General features: G+C 37.9%; 1 protein-coding gene across 2 annotated transcripts in view; it reads right to left on the bottom strand.

Annotated features, from left to right (window-relative positions):
- Positions 1-21,697, bottom strand: part of LOC130816100 (dnaJ homolog subfamily C GRV2) — a 28,758-nt gene extending 7,061 nt beyond the window's left edge. Inside the window, exons 1-18 of one of the 2 annotated variants that reach the window (XM_057682697.1) lie at positions 20,636-21,697; positions 16,574-16,807; positions 16,147-16,234; positions 15,838-16,046; positions 15,217-15,318; positions 15,054-15,116; positions 12,687-14,909; positions 9,332-9,694; positions 8,218-8,358; positions 7,059-7,451; positions 6,418-6,912; positions 5,373-5,596; positions 4,938-5,282; positions 4,281-4,575; positions 3,444-3,902; positions 3,023-3,368; positions 2,607-2,950; positions 2,068-2,538 (exon numbers count right to left, since the gene is read on the bottom strand). In XM_057682697.1, coding sequence (XP_057538680.1) covers positions 2,068-2,538; positions 2,607-2,950; positions 3,023-3,368; positions 3,444-3,902; positions 4,281-4,575; positions 4,938-5,282; positions 5,373-5,596; positions 6,418-6,912; positions 7,059-7,451; positions 8,218-8,358; positions 9,332-9,694; positions 12,687-14,909; positions 15,054-15,116; positions 15,217-15,318; positions 15,838-16,046; positions 16,147-16,234; positions 16,574-16,807; positions 20,636-21,136 — 7,296 coding nt within the window. In that variant the 5' untranslated portion in view covers positions 21,137-21,697. Of the gene's footprint in view, positions 1-2,067; positions 2,539-2,606; positions 2,951-3,022; positions 3,369-3,443; positions 3,903-4,280; positions 4,576-4,937; positions 5,283-5,372; positions 5,597-6,417; positions 6,913-7,058; positions 7,452-8,217; positions 8,359-9,331; positions 9,695-12,686; positions 14,910-15,049; positions 15,117-15,216; positions 15,319-15,837; positions 16,047-16,146; positions 16,235-16,573; positions 16,808-20,635 lie in introns of those variants that run through there. The other variant, XM_057682698.1, reaches the window with a different exon arrangement.

The raw sequence follows: 21,697 nt of genomic DNA, 5'->3' as shown, positions 1-21,697 counted from the left end.
CATATGCAACACTATATATCATAATATTGGTTCTGCTAATAGTAAGATAAATATTTTAAAAACAAATCTTGAAACACTTCTATACTGCAAGTCTGACTCAAAACAATAAATCACACAAGTATTAAAAACTACTATGATACAAACAGACCACCTCGATGAGCTTCGATGAGCTAATTAACAAGAATATATTACCGACTTTAATCAGTTTGACATCTTCAGTAAACAAACAATGATGACAGAAACAGACATAGATAGATCAATCCTCCGACAACACAAGCAAAAACACTTGATTCAACAAAGTTGCAAATATAATCCTCACGCATACCTCCCAACCTCCCTCTCCTTAAAAAAAGTTGAATCCATTTGAATCAAAGAGATTCAAACATGAGACGTATAGGCATATATTTTAGCCACTAAAAATCAATGGAAAAAACAAATACTAAACCTTCAGAATACATGAATATCTTCTTAAAAGAAAGACATGCACATGATTATGAGACTCCGACCAAATAGCAATCAGAAAATGAGGATAATGGATCTTATCACATGGAAAAAAAACAGTCCTCCAAATATGCCTCTTCGGATTCGCTCGGTTCAAAAGGACCAAAAGTTTTTAAACTGATATATCTGTGGATTAGTCTTCCTCTCATGGAAAAGCCCTTCACTATAAAGGTTGCGAGTTGTGACACATCATATACAGCACCAAATTCTGTAGCTAGGGTAGCTGCATTCGCCACCACCATAACCGTGAAAACTGAATCAATCCACAGACAGGTGCAGATAATTTTAAGAAAAGGCAACCTCACTCATCCAGACATGTTAATAAAGGCAGCATCATAAACAATTGGAAAACTGTTTTTCGTATGCTGCGTAGCTTCACAATATTCCCAAAAATGGTTAAGCTTTCAACTCCATATTTGCCTTATGAAAAAATAGTGTATAAACGGAGGTTGAGTTTTCTGCATAAAGAGGCAGCTTAATCTCTTCCTTCAAATGATAAGCCCCCATCTTTGGGAAAATGCCTCACTCTTTTGGTATACCAAGTGTTTGATGTAATCGCATTGAAAAAAGATTCAGATTCAATTCTTTCAGTTCATATAGTTAAAGCCCAGATTCAAAGATGCTCTTAGGACCAAATCTCATAACGTACAAGCATTGGTAGAAATAGTCATTGAATTCACATCACTTGTGATGCGCAAAATCTAAGCCAAATGGTACGCAAAGAAGTATAAAGTGCACTATAATGATATCTATTATATACAGAAATGACATGACAAAGTCCATCGGGTGATAGAACAGTGCATGCGGAGCTACACATAACAATATTGATAGTAAGATAGTGTGATGAATGAAATGGGATCAAGGCCGTGCGTGTAAAGAAGCTCATGCCCAATGCTCACATACAGTAGGAGGAAGAAAAAAAATAACAGAATTTGTTAGAGGAGCTGTCCAGCTGGCAAAAGGAATCTTCTACTTCTGTTATGAAATCACTCAGGCAGTTATACATTGCATAGAAGGATTTTGTTGAGAATCTGTTTTGACATCATGTATAAATAGGGGTAGATTATGCCATTAGATTTCCATGATTGTATACAATGTGGAGTTACTCAACCACTTGAAGAGTTGAGGCTAGGCATCTTGCCTTGCTATACCTAAAATACAAGCATTCTACCTCTAAACTCTTCTTCTTCTTCTCTTTCTCTCTTCCCTTTTCTTTCTTTACTGTAATTGATTGAATATAACAACATCCATCAGATTGTAAGTAAACTACTGGGCAGCCTTCTCTGTCCTAGCCGGTTCATTACAGATAGCAGACATTTCATGGACAAATATTTACAGGCATTATAATATACATAATGCAGTCTGTAGAATGGTAACATAGAAAAAGGTAGAAACAAACCATCACACGAAACAAAGACTTCAGCTTTTAAGCGAGTCCACCTGTAAGGAATTTTCTTTTGAGGGGCCAGGGTGGGAGATTATTGAAATATAACAAATTTTACCTGAGGAGTTATTGAAATATAACAAAGTTTACCTGAGGAGTTATTGAAATATAACAAAGTTTACCTGAGGAGTTCCAGCACTCGTCGCAGCCATAGCTTCGGCACATGTTGTACTAGCTGCAAGCTGATGTAACACACGTAAACAGCTAAGGCGAATACGTTCTCTAGGAGTTTGTTTGCTGGGCTGTGACATAGCATCTTCAGTATCATAACTACCATTTGCATCATGGCTTACATGATCAACATCTCTTGAAGCCATTGTCTCTCTCCTTCCTTCATAAGCCATCGCAGCAACAAGTTTTGGCACATATCCAAGATATCCTACATGATCTGCAAGGGCAGGGTGCACTCGCAACAGTGATACAAGTGCAGCAGAGAGAAGCAGTGGTAGTTCGGGATCAGAAGCTTGTGTGTCATAATGTGTAGCGGCAACAGAGGAAACATATTGGTCAAGCAGTCCTTCTAAGAATCTCTTTGGATTTCTTAGAGGGAACTTGGGATCCTTCAAGAATAGTCTAACATAAATCCCGCCAACCTGCGTACAAATGTTGGAGTTTATTGGAAATAAGAATATGCAATTTATGATGTGAACACATTACGTACCTGTGGCTCATCTCTCATTTCCTTCTGGCTAGATGCTTGTTCAGGTACATCCCAGTCAATTACGGGACCTTTCATCTGTTCCTTGTACAAATCTGAGGCCATAGTAGCAATTTGCGCAGATAACGAAGCAGCCATAGCTGGTGTCCAAACAAGTTCTGGTGTCTCAGTCGTTTGATCAAGGGCAGAAACCACAACTTCACCTGGACCATCTCTGATTACTGATACTAAACCATCTGGAAAGAATCGTGCCAATGTTATAGCAACACGAGGTCCATGCATTGGCTGGCCAACAAGCCTTCCCAACAATGAAGCGGCTGCAGCTCTCTGTGGCAAGGGTATTTCTTCTGCACAGGATTAAGTTACCAGTCACAAATGATACCTTCAAAGCAAATGCAAATTCAAAAGTTTAATATTACCTTGCAAAGGCAGCAGAAGTTCAAGAATGTAGACCACTCCCCCATGCTTTGCAGCTGCCCATGCAAGTTCTGATGTGCTTGCTAAGGCAGAAAGAACATGAAGAGCCCCTTCACGACAATTGGGAGAAGAGTGGAGCATTTGCAGTAGAAGAAGTAAACTAGATCCATCAGCGACCATAGCCTCTAAACAGGGTGCATAGGCCGTCAAGAGAGAAAGCACATTCAAACACAGTTGAGAAATTCCAGTATTTGATGCATCAGGAACCGAAAAGCATTCAAATATAGGCAAAAGCCTCTCCTTGGTAGAAAAGACAGAAGCCAGATTTGGACTACTGGTCAGCAGGTTCTGCAACAAAAGTAATTCTTAGTAATCAAAATTAAAAAGCTAACACTTGATTTCTATACACCGTAATTTATTTACCTTAAGCGAACTTAAAGCAGAACGAAGATTCTTGAGCAGAACTGAATCATCTTCTTTTGCAACCTTCTCATCTGAGAAACCTAAACAACTATTTTCACCAGTCTGCAGACCATGTGAGTGATCTTCGGTCTCAATTCTTGATTCAGATGTTTCATTTCTAGAGGTACTTAAAGCTTTGTTACTGTGAAGCAAAGATGTGGTGGTGCTCTGCCCATGTACTAAGGAATAAATAAAATCAACTAGGGCAATACAGAAAGCTTCTGGTTCACTAATCTCAAAATCTGGTTGGTCATTATAGACTCTCAAGTAGACATTTCCAACACAGAGCTCTTTTGACAGAGAATCATAGGTGAATTCATGTGATTCTTTAAGATCATAAAAACCATGAGGGCCTTGTGATGTTCGCTGCTCCTCAACAAACTTCAACAGTTCACATCGTGTAGAAGAATTCCATATAATCTGTAATTTGACAAAACAAACCCATAAGGAAAAGGTTTAAGCTAGCCGATCAACACAAGGGAAAAATAGAGGCAGGAAGGGAAGTACAGGAATTGGAAAATAATAACAAAGTGTCGATAGAACACTGCTTTTGAAACAAATTGTCGCAAGAAACTGCTAGATTGAATATTTTCAAAAATATTACTGCCAAATTGTAACTATACTATGAACAGATCTACATCAGAAAACATCCATTTTTATCAACATGCATAGTTCTTCACTTATGGCACCATGAACTTAGCATGTCCTTGAAGTAAATTTATAAGAAACCTACAGTGAAGCAAGTTGGATTGGTTGTGATCAGTTTAACGATCCAAAAATAAATGTAAAGTTACATACCTCTGGAGACTCCAAATTGGAGTTTAATTTTGACAAAAGTTCCTTTGGCGTTTGTTCCTTCAACATACTAGCCAGCTTAGGTGTTAGCAGAGCTTGAAGGGCAACAACTGTCGCTTTGTTATATGGTGCTGGGATCCCATCTGTACACAGCCCACTTAGCCTCGATAGGGCCTCAAAGGCTCGAGCAGCATGTAAATTTTTAGCAATTTGAACACTAGCTCCAACACCATGTGCCTCATTTACTTCAGACTCCTCTGCTGTGGAATCATACTGAAGTAATAATGGCAAAAGGTACCTAAATAGCATCACAATTGACTGATTAGTGATCATGATATCATTGGAAACCCGTCAACAAAAAGTGATAAGAACAAGAGATCTAGAATTCTGAATTTAGCCTTCACCTGCAAATCTCAACAGACACTAACCCAAACTACAAATTAACACCTAATCCCTCGCTTCATCTTCCCCTATCTTATCACCTTCACATCTCAAGACTTTTGCCCACTCAACCCCTATCTTGTCACTGTCACCGAAGATAACCAAAACAAACCAAACGAACACCTCCATCTCCGCCCCTTGTCACATCTCTAATTACATTCATACCCGCCCCTCGTCATCTCTCTCTAAGTAATAAAAAAACAAATTTTAATCGCATACCATAGTACCCCGGCCTTAATTAATGCATCTTGAAGCTCAGAGGACACAGCAAGATGAGAAATTGTCTGGAGAGAAGCATCAACAGCTCCGGGAGTCAGCTCAAGCTCAGTGCAATGTACAATGTCCTCAATTAGGCAAGGTAATCGAAGAATCTCAACCCTAGCAGCCTCAAATTGACTCAATACAGCAAATGTCCGCATCACATTTGTGACAATAATAGCAGAAGGTTCGCTTGCTGGAGTAGTAGGCTGCACAACACACATGCAACGAGAGAGTATAGTCGCAAGAAGCTGTATGCCACCATCCCTCACAAGCTCTTCCCCATTCAGTGAGGAAGATGCACATCTGCACATGAGAAATTATTTAATTATTAAAAGGCTGAAGCTAATGTATACAATATGGAAACAAAGTTGGAACTTGGAACGACTGGTATACGTGAGCCAGGTCAACTCTGAGGCTGCAACGAGAAGTAATGCCCTATCAGAAGACAGAAAATTGTTATCATCCTTGTCGACGGTGATTGCACTCAGCAGCATAGGGTAACCAGCATACTTAAAGGGCTCCAAAACACTTCCATATCTCCTGTATAAAATACACTGTCCCTTCAACAAGAGCAACACCCTCCACGACTGGGGACCTTGCAAACCTTGAATAGAAGCCTACAGAGAGCAGCGTCAGACAAAGCGGTGAAAAGCTCCACCACCTTTTCATATACCATAGAAGAAAAGATTATAAAATTAACTATGAGCACAAAAAACCAAAAGAAACAGGATGTTGTCAGGAATCTCTGAAGCGAGGAGAAATTTTCTGCTTGAACACAAAAGAAACCTGGGTACTGATGCCAAGGCTTGAAAGAAGAGAAAAAAGATACGGTTTATACATGGTCTACTTTCTAAATTACCATCAATCTGGTATGTGAGTCCTACAGTTCAGGCTTTGAGAAACATTTACCGAGTATGTAGCACATAAATAAAAATGTCCAGCTACAAATCAACAAACGTCAAACTGGATCACCAAAGTCCAATTATGTAACACTTAAATGATCCAGAGATTTTAGTGGGTGGACAATAATCATGAATACACCAATCATATCTCTTCTCTCATTCCCATCTATATTATTTTTAAGGCACAATATCCGTCTCAATTTCCCTTATACCCCCTCTTTTTCACCCCTATCAATATTTTAAACGCACCATTTGATTTAATTTTGACCAATATTGTTTTATACCTATTCTATTTCCAAGGCTTCTGCCAAAATTATTTTTAAAACAATTCTAAACGGTCACTTAAGGGAATAGACTAAGCATAATTTGGAAGTAGGAACTTGGAACCATGAACAGTACAAGTTCCTAGAGATCATGCTGTCTGGAAAAATGTCGGAGTCCTAAAGGATGATATACATTACAATGACCACATAAAAATCATCATGCAAGTAAAGCGAACAGTAACACATTATAAACAACCACAAATCATAAATTACCTGCAGACGCTCATAAGCTTTCTGGACAGCAAGAAATTTCTCCCTCCCTTCAGGATTTTTATCAGGATGGTATCTGATTGCCAATTTCTTATACTGTCGTTTCAATTTTTCTTCATCAGTATTCTCAATTTGCTTGGACAAATTAACATTCTCCTCAGAAATTTCAGAAAAGTGAGCTTTAAGAGAATTTTCAGCTGATAACTCCTCAAAACTTATTTCCAATATCTTGCAAGCTTCTTCTTCAGAAAGATCCATGGGTTTACGTGTCAATTCCTCACGCCACATTGCCAATAATGACTGCAAAAACTCAACATGTTCAACAATAGGCCAGTTTGGAAACCGTATCTCATCACACAGGTTCCTCAGATAATAACGGTGGCACCACATTTCATCCCTAAGTTCGGGATAAGTAACAGGTGGCATAGGAGCATAGTCATAGAGTGCATGACAATGTTGGGACAACTTCTGAGGAAAGTCACCAATATGCTGCAAAACCTGTTACAATCAAAATTTGATTAGATAAAATTAAACAAGAAAATGTTGAATCTATCTCGATCCATGGTGATGCACTGCTGATAAACAAAAAAGATTGTAGAGTCACAGTAACAATAAAATAAAAACAAAAAAGATTGTATAATTACCTGACAAATAAGATTCTCAGCCCTCATTTTGTGAGTCCAAATAATCTCAGGAGTGTCAGAATCAGAGACCATAGCTGCAGCAAAAGCAGCTGGTCCAGAGCGCTCCAGCACATACAGCAAAGATTCAGGGAGAAGACCACCCAAGACACTACGTTTTGCCAATGGTAACGAAGAAGACACAGCTGCCTCTTCCCCACCATGAAATGCCTGATGAACATGTGTCACATGGAACAGTTGTGCAATTGAATGAAGATTGGACCCAGGGTATGCTAAGGCAAAATAGAAAGCCCCTGTGCTATACAGCCGTATCATTGCTTTAGGATTTCTCGTAACAATTGCCTTCAGCAAGGCAGCTGCTGCCTCCACAATACTTGGTTCTCCAGAAAGCATAGCCTAAATTTACCGACAGAAAAAGCATTAGATACCCGGTATTCAGCCAGAGACGTACAAATTTTGTAAAGCCAAACTAAAAATGTATTATACGAGCAGCATAAAAGCTTTTCGATACTAGAACACTTCATTACCTCAATGCTATTACCTAAACGGGGTTTGGGGATCAATGTGATCCAGCAAAAACATAGAGATTGGTCCCAATTCACCCTTGATAGCAAACATGAACTCACATAAATAAAAAGTGTTTAACGAGCCATTATACGATGTTCATTATCATCCAAACAAAAGAACTAAAAGCATTTGGCTCGAAAGAAATGTTTTTCGATACTCTACTAGAAAAATTGTGAACGCCCATCTTAAGTTTATTATCCAACCTAACTTAACATACTATGAATCACCCATCCACCCCTCTCAAACAAAAGACTACAGAAGTCTACACTGCATGGTTCTAGGATATGACACCAATAAATGTTGCAAAACAAGGCTATCATTCCACCTTGGGAAAATGCATTGAGCCATAAAATATATTTTTGAAGAGAACATGTCAAGTATTAAAATCATCCCCAACAAAGATTCAAATTAGATGTTTGCAACTCAACTTTCTTCATTCAAAATAGCATACTACAAAGTGTTGACGAAAATAAAGTACCTAGCACACCCCAAACTAAATAATTCCATCCCAAAATTGCCAAGTATTAAATAGATATGAAAAGAGAAAGAAACAGAACCTCATTAAGCTAGGGGTCTAAACAAAGTCAAGCAATACCTGAGAAATATGTGGAAGACAGCGTGGGCTCGATAAGATACGCTTCACTCTAGGCGTTGGGGTGACTATCTCACCAGCATCATCAAGATCAGACCTCGCAGAAACCATGCTATGCAAAATGCACAATGCAGCCTCCCCAACCTGATAATCATATAACAAACAGAATAAGCAAACACATCTAGAAATTTTGACGCAGAAAATTATACATAATTAAAAAATTTATAATGGAATATATTAAAATGGCTCATTAAATCATATGTACTTCATAAAAAAATTAGATTTAAAACATGGCTCAGTTTTGACTTCCTTTTTTTACACAACCTGCACACCTGGTACACAGCCTCTTGTTAGTACAGTAACATTTTTCCAATCACAGGATTTAATTGCAAATCCCACACTGCCAACATCTATGGAAGGATAATGAAGACAGGATTATCCAAAACCCAGTAATAATGAAAATAAGCACATAAGTGGTTTTATCAAAGCTATTTCTCTGATCGAAGAATAGCCTACAGTGGTAGATAACTGTATTAAGAGCGTCTTTACTGGTAAAACAACTTAAGTGATTACCAGCTCTCAAGTTTTTTCTACAACGAAATCATATTTAAGTGGGATACAGGCAAGGAGACCTCAAGCAATGAGCGTAGAAACTATCAACATCACAAAAAACAAGGTTTCATAATAAAAAAAAAGAAAATGTGTTAAGAGAAAATGTGAATTAACAATATTCATTACTTTTACAAAGACTAAGTGTAATACTAATACCACATCCTATCCTAGCTATCACTTTTAGTTTTAACCTTTAGGTTAAAACATATTCAAGTGAGATCTTGTTTTATTCGTCTCAATGTAGATTTTCTCAATATCAACCTTTTGTAGATTTAATTATGTACGATTAGAAACATTAAGGATTGAATTAGTGCATTTGAAGCGTGCCATCCCAAATGGGACATTTATCAAAATAGAAGGGAGTACAAAGAAAGAGGCCTTGAAATACAGAAAGCAAAACACATAAGCGCCACAGGGGAAAAAAGGGGTACTTCAGGAAATTACAAAATATACAACTTAAGTTTCAATAGGTTCACATGGCATACAGAATGCTGAATACACCTACCTGTGTAGGGGTGAGAACCGGAACCCGAACAGACAACGTCCATCGAAGCTCACGTATATCGCGTAGCTTTTTCCAATCTGCCATTCCTGATGCTCGACATCTTGTTGTCCAATCAATTGCTTTCTTTGACCACAATCTTCTGATAGCATCCTTCTCCATTGGCCCAACTTGGGAACCATCCTTGTCAATCAGAACCCATTCCTTCAAGGGCTCCATGAAAGCCGTTGCAGCAATAAGGTTGGATTGCAAAGGAATGGAAGTTCTCTCAGAAGCTTCATGAACCACGGTCAACAAATCTACAGCTAACACGCATCCCCCAACCAAGACACAAGCCTCAATGTTTGACAAAGCTTTCATCAACACCTGATAGTATGATGCATAAACATATTACACAATGACCAGCCTTTCATAGAAAACTCAAAGAAAAAGGACTATGAAGTTAAATAGAGCTAACAGCATTATCAATCATATTAAGCAACAAAGAGGTACTAAATTAAGATGAGAAAGAAAAAACCCACTTAACAAAGTAGCCCATCTTTGGGGATTAAGGTGTTTGTCATTGCTGTTATTCCAAAAAATAAGAGGAATATTGACCTAACATATATTGAGTATAATAAGGGATATTTCATTAATCAGAAATTTCTCGGGATAGTTTACTAACAATTCAAAAACAACACAACTTCAAGAAAAACAAAGGTGTTAATATCATTTAAAACTCAAAACTCCTGTTGGTCATATTCAACATTTATGATATCAAACAACAATATATGTCAGTCCACAAATTAACGAATGGCTCACTTAACATATATTAACACTCGCTGGATCCAAATAAAATAATAAAGAATGAACTGGGCATGACTGTGATCACCGGCGAAATGCCAGTCTTCCTTGGTTCAAATTCAAATAGAGTCCAATGAAGATTCAATGCAGACATCTTTAGCACAGAGTTAACAAATAGCTCCAAGGAACATATTGGATATAATAAGATTCATGCATTCTATATATCCATCCCGGTCAGAACTAAGATAGCATTCAAATAATGTAAATGAGTTCTGTCTTTTTTTTGGATAAGGAAAATTTTTTATTGATGAAGAATTATCGTCATACATCAATGGGAGGAGGAATCCCTAAAAGCAAATAAAAATAGCTACAGTATCACATTCCAATAATTTCTATATAAATCATTAAGAGAGCAGCAATGATAAAATAATCTGTGCGCCTTAGCCCAAAGTGATGCCAAAAAGTTCTGTTTATTGAATTAACAGATTACAAGAATAGTACACAACGAACTCCTAAAATTGGACATTTTCCAACATTGTAGGCATGTTTTAACATTGAACAAGAAATCAAAAATATAACTCATAAGTCATGACAGTTGGGGCCTTGGAAGCCATTTTTTGGGTAGTTTAAAAAGGGAATGTTAACAGGGCCAACCATCTCATGTTTCCACATACCACCAGCATCCTCTCACAATCATACTAGTGCGCCACAACCACCCATCATGCATGCACATAACCCACAACCATGACCCCCACATTATTGTAAAACTTCTGAGAAGACCCTTCATCCCCCTCACCTTCACCAAGTGCTACAAATGGTGGCATGGCACTACTACCAAAATATATTGGATCAAACCAAAAATAGATATGTCAAAGAATATGTAGCCTTTGCGCAGATCAATCTTAAAATTCATACAGTTTTCTGGAAACAAAATGCAGGTGGTAAAATATTTACAATAACTAAATTCTGGGTAAAAAAACTGTAGCAAACTCTAGCAATGCGTAATCATCCCAAAACTTTATCAAAAGCAACCTCTACAGTTCTGAGCAAGAAGAGGTAATGTTGATGATACAGCAGATAGTAGGTGGCGGCAGAGATGCAGCCAGCTGAAAGAGGACAGGCATTAATCACGATAAGACATGCTTGTGATGGCTAATGCGACAGAGAGCTGTTATAGTTACAGTTCCAGAGCAGTTAATTGACTTCCTACACATTATTTTTGCTTCAGCAAACACTTACAAATCAAATGAAAACCTTTTTCCATCTCAAACCAAACATGATGCATTATGTTGACTGGAATTGAATCATTTTCCAACTTTGCCTTGCTCAATTCCTTTTTTTCAGCAACCCATACCTAAATAACCCATAAGTTTCTTGGGTATCACAAACATTAAAATAGAATATTCAGATCTAACTCTGACAAAAATTATGTTAGTATGATGGTAGACATAAGCACGAATTTGGGATGTAAATCATGAACAGAAACGCATGGCTTTAACACCTGTAAGGCTGATTTTTAGAACTTTTGGAGGACTTCTCGCGCACAAAAGATCTGAAAAATCAGATAGGTCATGGGAGGACCACTCGCACACAAAAGATCCATACAAAGGTTTGAACACTCACAAGTGAGAGTTCATGAAAGATTTAGTTCAACGTGCACCACAAGAAACACACAAGAAGAATAAATGGTTTCTTTTATTCAATTAGCATTCTCCCAAAAATTACATAGGTTCCCTTTATATACGCTTGACATAAAACAAGAAATCCCAACAATAAAAACTAGAAATGATTTTAATATCATAATATAAGTATACCTAAATTAATAATATCTAGCTAATAAATTCAGCTCTTGAGCATGCAAAGAATAATGACTGCAGAGTTTCCAAACAACGATTAACACACTAACATGCATCTATTTTTCTATACACTTCTAATTCGAAGAAGACAATATAACCTTGTTCACACCTTATTTGCGAAACCTCAACTCAACTACTACTCCCTCTCACATAACTACCACAAACACTTCACTAGCATTAATCCACCAAATTTCGACTTTAGTTGCCAAATTCGTCCTACCCATATATTGTTGAGACTAATAATATAAGTTATCATTGATAAAACTTTTGCCCGTGCATGATTATGAATCATATATAAATGTTAAATAAAACAAAAGCAATTAACCAATGAACTGATGGAACATGCTAGCCTTAATATGCAAAGACATATAGCTCATCAAAAAGGGAATATCTAATCAAGACAGTTTATCAGCTTACTGCATATACCAAAAAAAAATGAGTAGACACAAAAATCAGAGGGGAGAAAAGATAATCCAATAGGAGGACCATCCAAAGACATACACGACATTAAACAGAGGATGAGCTATTGATGATCCACCAAATGTATGATAATTATATGAAACCAGCTGAATGTTGAAAAAGAAGAAACAATACCTTTTTAAAAAGAAAAGTTTGCCATAAAGCAGATCATTTTGATGAATACATACAACTCAACACATTTCAAGTAAACATTCAAAATGCAAGCAACACAAAACAGAAACACAAAGAGTAACATCTACCTTTAGTAAAAGAAGCAAACGGTGCCTCAAGGCTCGATCATCAGTCCTATCTAAGAGCACAGTTACATGAGCAGTGCCCTCAAAAGGTCCAATAGTGAGGAAGTGTTGTTCATAGACAATCGCCATAGCCCGTGCACACAACTCTCTTACAGAGAATCCACCCCCACCACCAAAACCATCTAGACGTCCCATGTCACACCAATCATCAGATTTTCCTAGTTCATCTGGGATAGCACCATCCACTGTAAGCCCTATATCAGCATCACATAGAAACCTATGGTACAGTGCTCTAAAAAAAGCTACAGGGTCACGAAGTGGAAAATCTAGTGCTCGGCCACTGTAGCCACTCTCAAGCAGCAAACGAAGATAGTATTGACCCACACAAACTTCTTTAGACAAGCTAGGATAACGAACAGAAAACTCAGAGTAGTTCCACGATATCTGGGGCAAATTATTTGTGCCAGCCACATTCTCTGCAGCTGAACCTCTAGGAACAATATCTTCGGTCCGCTCTTTCTCCACATCCAGATTATGAACCTCTGCCTGCAAAGCCTCCCTAAGCTCTTGTCGAGTGCGTTCATTCCATATAAGATCTGCACGATTATGATCAAGGCTGAATTCTCGCCAAAACTCGGGCCAGTTAAGCAACAATCTCCCAGATCCTACAGGTGTGTGCTCCACAACAACCTGAGCAGGAGCAGGAACCCCGGAGTTCTGAAGGCTTCCCATATTCACATCAGAAACATCAGGATTCAAAGCAACTGTATCTAAAGGCTCATTACTAGCTAATAGGCCATCAGATGGAACAGGATCCCCTAATTGATCGTGTTGAGTAGCAAGATCAGCAGTCAAGCTCTCTCCGGCATGTACAGTAGAAGTGTGCACTACCACATGCACCTCTGGTGAAGATCTCTGATCAGGGCCCCTATAAGCACCTGTCTGATTTGCTGAATCACCAATATCATTTGCATTTGCAGATGACAAATTATGCTCCTCAGTTACCGTGGATTTCCCAATCCTGCGCTTCCTTTGTTGAAGTAATCGTCTCTGTCTCCTACTAATGGATGTGTTTAACGGGTCATCAAGATTATGAGAGTCTTCAACTTCATCACACCGTGTGTGTAAATAGGCAACAAGCCCGGGTGGAAGAATTCTTGACAATAAATCAAGGGCTGGTTGATATGAATCAGCCCAGAGAGCCACAAGCTGTCGACTAACTTCCCGCCGCTCACCAGCAGGAAGAAAAAAGGCATGCAATAAATGCCTTAAGAGAGCACCATCACGTAAAGCTGCATCACGCATGGACTCTGCAGCAATGGCATCTTCCTCTGCTATAGTGCGCATGATTACTGCAACAGTCTCTCTCACACTCTCAGCCGGATGGGCAAATAAGGCAAAAAGGCGACGCCGCAAGCCAGCAACTTGCCGTAGTAGTTCCACAAAAACTGTGTACTGTGTAGTTTCTCCATGAGGTTCACATATCATAGCTTCCAAAACCTCTACTACTGCCATAGAAAGTAGAGGTGAAACAGATATAGGTTTCAATCTATTCACAAGGATGATTACATAGTTGTGATGGGCAAATAAGACGGACTTTGTATGCATAAACGTTGCATGCCTTTCCCCTTTTGTGTCAGTGAACACATTTGAGTCACCAGGACCACCACCAATCAACACAGCAACAAGGGTTGCAGCTTCAGCAGCTACACCTTCAGATCCATTTCTAAGCAGACCCATTATTCTACCAACAGCAGCAGGAAAAGAAATTACATGAGAAGCAGCACTTTTGGAGGCTAGCAATCTACGTAAACATGATATAAATCCAGTAATTGTTGCTGCTGCTTTGGGAGAAGGTGGGGGTAAGGGTGGGGACTCTGGTGGAAAATTTGGCGTGGCAGGCAGCATTGTTATTAGGGCCATCAATGTCACCTCTGGCACATCAATGTTTGGAGGCACTCCACTATATGGAATACATGCATTAAATTCCCTGATTCGGCGCCATAGTTTAGCTCTTGAGCCAGGAATCGAACCACCTTCAGAAACAGCATCTTTGGCAGCAGCAGCAAGGTGTTTCAAATGCATTGATGCACTTTCATTATCAGCAAGAGCATTAACATGACCAGGAGGATGTAACAACCTCAATAAATGAACTCTCCCACACGGCGGGTCAATCCGATGACCTGGCATTGTCAATCGTGGTAGAACAGGTATTGCGCACTGCACCTGGACAAATCCAGAAAAAGGCTATCCTTATCAAAACTAAAACATAGATAATAATTCCGTAAGTAACATCAATCTAATATAATTAATGTTTAGTACAGCAGTGTAAGCAGTTGTTGGTAATCAAGAAAGAACACATCTACCTACTTCAGACTGCAACAGATCACGAACTGCAGCAAGCAAGCTATCGCGAGAAGTGCTTGAGTAAACCTGACAAGAAAAGCCAACAAAGAGGGTATATCAATATCTAATAAAGCGCATTCAGCAAAGATTCATAGCAAATAAGCAAACAGAACCATTATGTACTCACATGAATAGGACAACCATCATTAAATTCAATGGCAAACATCTGTGGCTCCTCAGCAAATCGAACAAGAGCACTGACAGAAGATAATGGACGGACAATGACAGCCTGCACATACATGAAAACTTATATGAGCGAGCATTCATGAAAGTCTCTTAAATTTGAATTAAATAGAAAACTTATGAGCCTCCATTTATGAAAATCTCTTTGCCAAAGGGAACTAGCGCAACAAAAATTATTTTTCATCTAACCATAATTTTAGAAGGTGCAACCGTGCAAGGCACACCGAAGTGAAAAAGGTCCTAGAGCCTAGTGCAAAGTGCAACGAGAAAGAACATGACTTTCACAATGGCAGCGCATGTTTTTAATTTTTCAGTATTTAAATTTTGAAGAAACTTTTGGTAAAAATTTTGTATTTTAGAGTTCTTGACATAGAATTGAATGACAGCTACTTATTGAAAGAAAAATAACAAACGGATGAGAAAAATGTATTTCAGGAAACATCAAAGTAAACATTTTCACCAAAAAAAATTGAGAAGAGCAGACGCAGATCAGATAAACAAATAGTACGTTTAAAAAAACCATATAAATTGAGAACTCAAAAGCTAAATGATTTAAAATTGCAACCTCATAATTCGCTGGCCGCCTCTCAACCAGTGAGACTTTTGTAAGAATCAGCTGACGCGAAACAGTATCACCATGATCCCCAAGCCCTCCTCTTGGCCCAATCGCCAAACTCAAACTAGGAAGATTCACAGTTCCATGAGCAGCAGTTCTGAGTCTTGTCACTAACCAACCCCCACAAGGGGTTTCATCAGCTCCAACAGCCTCTTTAGCTGCAAATTTCAGAGAGCTAAATAAAAGGGAGCAACAGGCAGAAAGTAAAGTCATGTCGTCACATATCAGAGGCATTAAGTAAAGAATTAAAAATAATACCTCTTTGCTTGATATACTCAACAGCAGATAGTGACTGTGAACTATCCACCGAAAGTGAAACCCCCACCATATTTTTCGCAGTTTTTGTCTACACAAAGGTTCATTAACAGATAGATGAATAAAGAAAAATTTTAAGCAAAATCCTACAATTATTTAGCATTTCTTTATTTTTTTGATGTTTTATAACTATGAACAACATTTTTTATTTGCTAATTACAAGAGATTTGGATTATCGTAAGATAAGACCGTAAGAGCTAGAAGTTATCATCATAGTACAAAAACAGGGCCGCATCACCGTATCGCGACCGTATCATTAAGGTTATTGAGTTCAGTGTAACCAAAACATAGGACACATTAACCGTGAATCCATTCTGCGACCATGACTGAAACATTTTTGCACAAAATGCAGCTAAGAAAGCTTTCATACCATGTTCGATAGTATCACATTGGTTGAGGAGCCGGAAGCAGCTTGAAAGGCTTTTGACTTTCTTCCATATAGCGGGCAAAGAACAAAACCCCCATTATCAACACCTTTTCTTCCATAAGTATCAGCTAGAAGGACAATAGCAGGGGAACTCATATCTCTGAAATCTAAGCACCAGCGAAGGTCACCAGACTTTAAGTCCACAAGTTCAACTCCAATTGATGTAATCCTTATTTTCTGTATTATGTAGACATCAAACAGGAAAAAGTAAGAAACCAAGGATAAAATAGTAGCAGGGAGACTACAAACAGTCAAATAAAAATTGCTCCAAAGTTCTTAGTGTTGCAGACAAATAAGGAAGGTTTCTCGATCTAAGTCAAACCTTCAGAACTACATTAGGGATCACCAAACAATGAAACGAATAGAAATTTTAAAAGGTATCCAACCTAAATAAAGATAACGTAATTCCATTTGGGGGAGAACACAATTCAATTCAAACAAAGAATTACAAGAATGCTCTTTATTTCACTTTTCATAGATATATACCACAAACATTTGCTTAAATATTTGGAAATTTTATGAGACTCGGTGCCCCTAAAGGTAATCAAGAAATGAGGTAACATTTATAGTTTAGACTGGCTGAAATTGATTCATAAACCACAGGAGAAAAGAGCCTTAGGTTCTGCTAAGTGCTAGCATGATATTTGACGACTTTTTGAGGACATATGGCAGTCCCTAATCTGTAACCTATCAAAACATCTAGGAAGGGAAGAGAATAAAGGAGTGCCACTAAGGTGCAAGAGTTTCACTATTCCTAGTTCCATAGCAAAGACACTATGGACACTTTAGTAGCCAATGTCCATTCAAATCACCTCTAATATAAAATTTTCTATTCATTGGTATGTTTTGCACCATATTATCGAGATCCTCTCAAAATTTTCTTTTAATTGATCCTTTACCATCCCACTTGCGATGCATAGAAAATTATGACGTTTAAAATCTCATTACCAAATACAATTTTCACTCTAATAATCCTATCATTCGATCAACATACATCTACTACTTCTTAAGATGTTCGTTCATCCATGTAACAACTTCATTTTGATTTCTATCTTATCCTAAGTCAATTTAATTTCTATCTTATACCAAGCACCACAATTTATATTCCCGTCTTTCCCCTAATATCGACTTGACCTTATCTCTAACCCATTTTGTCCATTGTAGACGTAAAATGTTGATTTGCTCATGATACACGACACTATAGGGAGAAAAAGAACTAGATAAGCATAGTGCAAAATCCTATAAGAAAGAATACCTCTTTAGACATATAATATTCATGACTCTCTTCTCCGTGCATCCATTACAAGAAACTACCTCAATGCTCAATCACATTATTTACTTCTCCTAAGATTATCTTATAATATCTTTTTAAAGAATACCTAATGTATTAAGAAGAAAGTAAGATCCAATAACCAGTGATGTAGCTAAAATAATAACTTATGAAGGGAAAATGTTGACCACACCAAAAATCGACCACAATTTAATGAGTTTGGTTTGAGATTTTTGATCCAATTAACCTTTGTTTATTAATTGGTTATGTTAAGGTTGAAAACTTTTGGACTTGAAAAAAAAAGTACACCTCATTCGTCGTGTCAACCCGTATAATCAAAATTTAACCCATTCAATGTTATCCCATTTACCTTGACAATTAATATAATTTAAAGCAAAATTTAAAAAGAATAAATACAAAGCCCAAGTATGTGCGGACTAACTAGCTAAATATATGACCTTAACTACAAAACCCTAAAGGAAAGCAAGTATAAGTAGGGATGGCAATAGGTTGGACTCGGCTTGGATTATACATGTTCCGACTTAGCTCCGAATAATAGTTGGACTTTTAGTTCAGTCCACCTCCGCTTGAAGTCGGATTGTACATACTCCAAGTTTCCCCCAACTTGGACTCTCAGACCTCCAACAGAATCGGATACGGAGTCGGATTATTATCAAACTTTATCGTTGTGATATTGTACTAATAATTTTAAAACATATAAAATTAACAAAATATTTTTTTCAAATACAATTTAACAAAAAAATATGTACTTTGAATTCAAGTTTAACGAGAGAAATAGTCCTACTATCACAGTTTAACAAATTTTCTCACATTTTGATTTGTAATATTTTATTTCTTTTGATTTGATTTGTCGTATTTAATTGATTAATATAAATAAAAACACCAAGTTTATTCTAATTACAATTAGTATGAGAAAGAGCTTGAATTAGTCACGTTTAGAGTTTTAAAGGAAACAAAATATTGGGGTAAAAGTCATTCAAAGTCGGATTTCCTTTGGAGTTAGAGTCGGGTAGAAGTTTCGGATTTTTAATAAGGTCCAACTCCGGTCCGTCTCTAACTCGGACTCGGATCATAAAGTCGAAGTTGGAATCAAATAACCCTCAGACTCAAATCGGATTATTTTCCTCAGATCGAGTCAAACTAGAATCGGATTCGGACTGAATTGCCATTCCCAAGTATAAGCATTAGACAAACCCTAAAAACTCTAGAGTATCATTTGTTCAAGTTCAAGCTGTCTCTCCTCTCTTCTTATCTCCTTTCTCCATCTCTCTCTGTCTCCTTTAAAAAACCTAAAGTGAGTTATTTGGATCAATTGAAACACATTAATCTCCTCTATAACTAAACATTTGGTCAATCGAGATGCTAGTCCTCCATTTTACCAAAAGCAATATACTTTGAGAACAAACTGGCAACCTTCATCGCTAGCTTATGCATCGAAAAAGTGAAATGAATGGTCGTCAAACCATTTTCTTCCAGAATTACAGGAAGTTAGATTGGAAAAATTGCTCAGAATAATCCAAAGTTCAATGATTTTACTATAATAATCGTAACTTTTGATCAACCATTTACAATATGAACTTTAAGGTGTGTTTCTTGTAAAAAACTTACAGTTGTAGGTCATCTTGCCAAAAAAGTGAAAAATTTTTAATTAAAAAAACACCCTTCCTGCCCTTTCACTAACAAATCCCGACCTCTAGCCTCTCAAACACCACCACTTCACCCCTTCTCTGCACACCCTCTCCTGCCCGTGCACCATACCCTACTCCCTACGCAGTCCTCACCCCGTTGTTCCCAGCCCCCACCACCCCACCCCCTCCCTTCCCTATTACCAGCTCAATCACTTAAGAAAGCATTCCTATGCTCAATCATAGTCAACCACCCAAGCTTTTGCAGTGTAATAGTGCAAAACCCAAATGGTGCAGACCACTAGAAAAGAACCCATGCCATATTAATGATCACTTCATCATCCACAACCCAACAACCGCATGAAGCTGCCTGCTCGAAAATGCTAAAAAAAGTAGCAGACTTTGCAGGGTCATCTCCACTCAAAAAAAAACAAGCCATCGTGGGAAGTGCAGGTTTTTGTAAAGTTTAAATATATTGTGTTAAGATTTCACCAAGCTTTAAGTGATTGAGCTTTCCTACTTTTTTCGGTTCAAAAAGTTGACGTGAAAAGTAGCATTATGGGGATAATCAATTGTTCATGTTTTGATTATTTAGGGAGAACTTGCTTGTGGAAAACTAAAATCCTAGATTCTTAGCCACTTAAACCTAAGTCCTAACAAAAACAATATAAAATGAGAATTATTTTTCTTCTTTAAAAAAATTTTCCATACACGTGTCTTGATGAGGAGACCAAGCACCCTAAAAGAGAACACACAAAAGAAGACTGAGCAACCCTTAAAGAAAGCACAAGAGAAGAGTCTGAGCAACCTGGAAGAAAACACATAAAAGAAGAGTCCGAGCAACCAAACAGAAAACACACACCAACCCATAATGGCTTCAACTATTTTTTGCTAACATATCTAATAATTCTCTTCTACCATCTACAGATCATCCAGCATTCTTTGAATGTATGAGACATAACACTTGATGATTACTTAATCCAGTAATTTAGCTGAAGAAATCGACATTGAGCTTAAAAAGTCACTTTATTGAACAAGAATAAATACAAGAAAACTCAACAAAAAAACTCAGTAAACCAAGAAACTTACGTAAGGAACCCAATCAGAATTTCGCCTCCGAAGATGAAGCACGGGATACTCAGCCACCGCACCAACCGCAATACCCTTAATCCTATGCAACTCTGTCAAAATGCTGGCCCTATACCTCGACGAAAACTTTATAGACTTAAACTTCCCTTTCCCATCAGTCCTAACATTCAAATTAAACTCAAAAGAGTTCTCATCCCGTCCCAAAATGGGGGACGCCACATCAAAATCATTCCCAACATCATATGAATTTGTTACGGACAAAGTGGAAGGATCAAGCGTAATAATAGCGACATTAGACAAGCACAAAATCCTCTTGTATCGTCCTCGCCACGAATGTTTAACAACTAAGTACCGAGCCAGATACTCCGGCTCCTCAGCAACATGCGGCACATTAGACGAGGGTGAGGAAGCAGTTTCGGGGCGGTGATGTTGTTGATCAGATGAAGCAGTTGTAGGTGCAGAGGAGGAGGAAATGGGGGAATGTCGAGTGACGAAATCCATTTGTGGAAGGTATTCTAAAGTGTGAGATTTGGGAACATTGGAGCGAAGAAACCAAAACCCTAAACCGGCATTTGCCGGTCTTTGTCGAGACTGATTCGCCCCCAGTTCTTCTTCTGATTAATCACCTCTTGAATCTTCTCCAGGATTACGCTATTCTTCAATCTGAACTCTACAATTCAATCATTAATTTCACAACTTCAATACTCAAATTCTAGCGAAGACAAAAATGGTCTTCGCTCAATGATCAAACAATAATAAGTGAAATCGATTAGTGCGATGATGATTTAGGAATAGAAATGCGAAATTAGGGATGAAGATTTGAAGAGAAAGAGTCAGAAAGAGTTGAATTGCACGATAAAGATGAAGATTGAAGGGTAATTGATAGTTAAATCGAGGGTTCAATTGCAGAAGAATTGAGATGGTGGTACATCGACTGTTGAAAGAAGAAATGAAAGAGAAAAAAAGGAGAAAGGGAGAGAAAGATAGACAGGTATACCGGGCCAGTTGCCTGAGTCTCGCGAACTCTGTCAAAACGATCTTTTTCTGGGAGTTGTGCAATTA

This window comes from Amaranthus tricolor, chromosome 6, assembly GCF_026212465.1.
Source record: "Amaranthus tricolor cultivar Red isolate AtriRed21 chromosome 6, ASM2621246v1, whole genome shotgun sequence".
NCBI lineage: Eukaryota > Viridiplantae > Streptophyta > Magnoliopsida > Caryophyllales > Amaranthaceae > Amaranthus > Amaranthus tricolor.
The sequence above is the reverse complement of the archived record's forward strand: the minus strand, read 5'-3'. Positions and strand labels throughout refer to the sequence as shown.